Source organism: Arachis ipaensis, chromosome B04 (assembly GCF_000816755.2).
Source record: "Arachis ipaensis cultivar K30076 chromosome B04, Araip1.1, whole genome shotgun sequence".
NCBI classification, from domain to species: domain Eukaryota; kingdom Viridiplantae; phylum Streptophyta; class Magnoliopsida; order Fabales; family Fabaceae; genus Arachis; species Arachis ipaensis.
The window spans coordinates 104,286,713-104,289,246 of NC_029788.2; the positions used below are offsets into that span (position 1 = coordinate 104,286,713).

Here is a 2,534-nt window from a genome sequence, read left to right on the forward strand (position 1 = left end):
ATAGCGTCTTGTCCTATTTTCTTTTGCATATTCCATACAGTGCCAACTTTGCATCTTTTCTTTTATTTTCAAAGTCAACATTGTTGACTCATGCCACAAAATGACAAGCCAATACACACGGTATTAAACAAATTTAATATAATCACTGAATTAGAGATAACAGAAACTAACTAACCGTCCTAACCAACCTAAAAGAAATAACCAATCTTAACACAATCTGCTTTTAACCTTTATCTACTAAAGACTTCATTTTCCATAACACAAGTATCTTATATTAGACTTGCTGATTTTAGATTTTTTGGTAACCATATATAAAATAGGATGATGCAGTAACTCATTACTATTGGATCTTGATACTTGAGTAATAGTAATAATGAAATACAAATTTCTTTAAAAAAAAATAATTAACTAGATAAATTAAATTAAAAAGCATTTCGAAGTGTGTGTTTGTGTGTGAAGATTTAATTAAGTTTATGTCGCATCAAGAATTAGAAATTTAGAAGTAATCAAGTCTTGCAGGATATATAACACTAGATATTATTTCTTCACCTCTCTTTTTGTGATTCTCTTATCCTTTGTTATAATTTTATCTATATATGTGACACTTGTTGCCCTCTTTATTCGATCTCTCGCTTCCCACTACAAATTATCTGAATAATTGACAAGAAGATAGATTAAGGAATTTTTTTTTAAAAAAAAAAAACGGGATAAAAGAAAGATTATTCGTGCATGGCAAAAAGGCATTTAATTCGAATCCGAAAGCGATTTCCATTTTGCAGAAGCTCAATCATTCAAAAGCAACCCACTCTATACATATAACACCTCCATTCACTTGCACTAGTCTTGTGCTAAACCTTAACAACAATGGCCACAGACACTTCTCCGAACTTTCAGGCGGTCATTCCCACTACTGAGTTCCACACAGAACTTTCACTACCAACACCAGATCACGATGGCTTGGAGTTCTGGCAGTACATGGTTGCAGGTGAAAATAATGTTTCTATTTGCATTATTTTTATTAATTACTTCCTCCATTTTATTTGCTTTCTCCACTTAATTCAAATTTAACTTTTCAGTGAACGTTTTCCGTGGTTCAATAAATTTAAATTAAAAATAAATAATCTGACGGAACTAAATTTGTATGGTCAATCCGTGCACTATCAAAATTAAAGGAAAGTACTATGGGTTAGTAATTTATGTGATTTGTAATCATTAATTAATTATTATTAATATTTTTAATATTGTTACTTTTATTTTATATAACCCAATTACCAAAAACAATAAAACAAATTATTTATATTACTAAATATTTGATAGTTATGACTCATATATAATAAACACAGTTCATTATTAATGCAGATATACATTGTGGAAAAAAAAAAGACAACAAGAAAGAATAATATTTAACATTTGGCTTTTCCTTTTTGAGAAAACAAATTACAAAAAGCTTAACTAGTTAAATTCCCGAAATTCGATTACAATATAACATTCTAACCATTTAACGAAACTTTATCAAACAAGTGATTAATATTCCAAAGAAACTTAAATTTTGTTGAGAGAAATGTCCTCTTTAGCTATTTCTTAATGAACAACATTGTTTGAACATTAAAAAAAAAACATAGGTCCTATATATTTAATTTTAAGACTAGAAAAAAAAAGTAAAAATAAAAGATAAATTGTTTGGTCCTTAAAATTTGATCTGAAAATAAAAAATAATTCCTAAACTTTTTTTTTGTTCAATATTATCCTTCTTCCAAAATTACAATTCTCTAATTAGGTGTTATTTGGGTAAAATTATAAAAAGATTTTTTAGTGTGATATTTTTTGAAAAATCATTTAAAGAAGTAAAAATAATTTGATATTTGGATATTTCATGTAAAATTATTAAGAATAATTAGCCAAATCAATTCTTGAAGTTTTAAAATTGGATACTATTTTACTTTCACAAATTTTAAAATACACAAATCAGTCCCAACATTTATAATATAATCCTCCTCTAATTTGACGTCATGACTTGTTTGGGCTCACCAATCTTGGCGAGGTTAACAACCCCACTATGGTGACATAGTTTAGATTTACCAATTTTAGTAAGGTTAACAACCCCACTATGGTGAAAATAGCCATGAACCCATCTTGGTTGGCCAAGCCAATAATGCACCTCTTACTCTCAAAGACCCTAGAGAAAAAATAAAAAATAAGCACACAGCTTATTTCATATCCAACTATAAACTTCAACTCTATTTCATAAATAAAATGTACATAAATTATTTATACTATTTTAAACAATATGAGACTTATATTCCCTTATTACAATTAACTAATATAGTTAACCTACTAACTCTACTTGCTCCTGCATCAAATTTGGTCTGAAAAGTAAAATAAAAAACAATCTCTATAAAATTTTAAAATTATAAAACAATCATTTGGATTAAACGGATTAAATTGGAGAAAGAATTTATTATTAACAAAGATAAATATTACGAACTTTTTTGTGTATTTTAAAACATATAAAGAATTAAAGTATCCGATATTAT

The 2,534-nt window shown here is 27.2% G+C and overlaps 1 protein-coding gene across 1 annotated transcript in view; it reads left to right on the forward strand.

Annotated features, from left to right (window-relative positions):
- LOC107637987 (mitoferrin-like) overlaps positions 741-2,534 on the forward strand; it is a 4,347-nt gene continuing 2,553 nt past the window's right edge. The window contains exon 1 of the mRNA XM_016341197.2: positions 741-985. Coding sequence (XP_016196683.1) covers positions 865-985 — 121 coding nt within the window. The 5' untranslated portion in view covers positions 741-864. The remainder of the gene's footprint in view (positions 986-2,534) is intronic.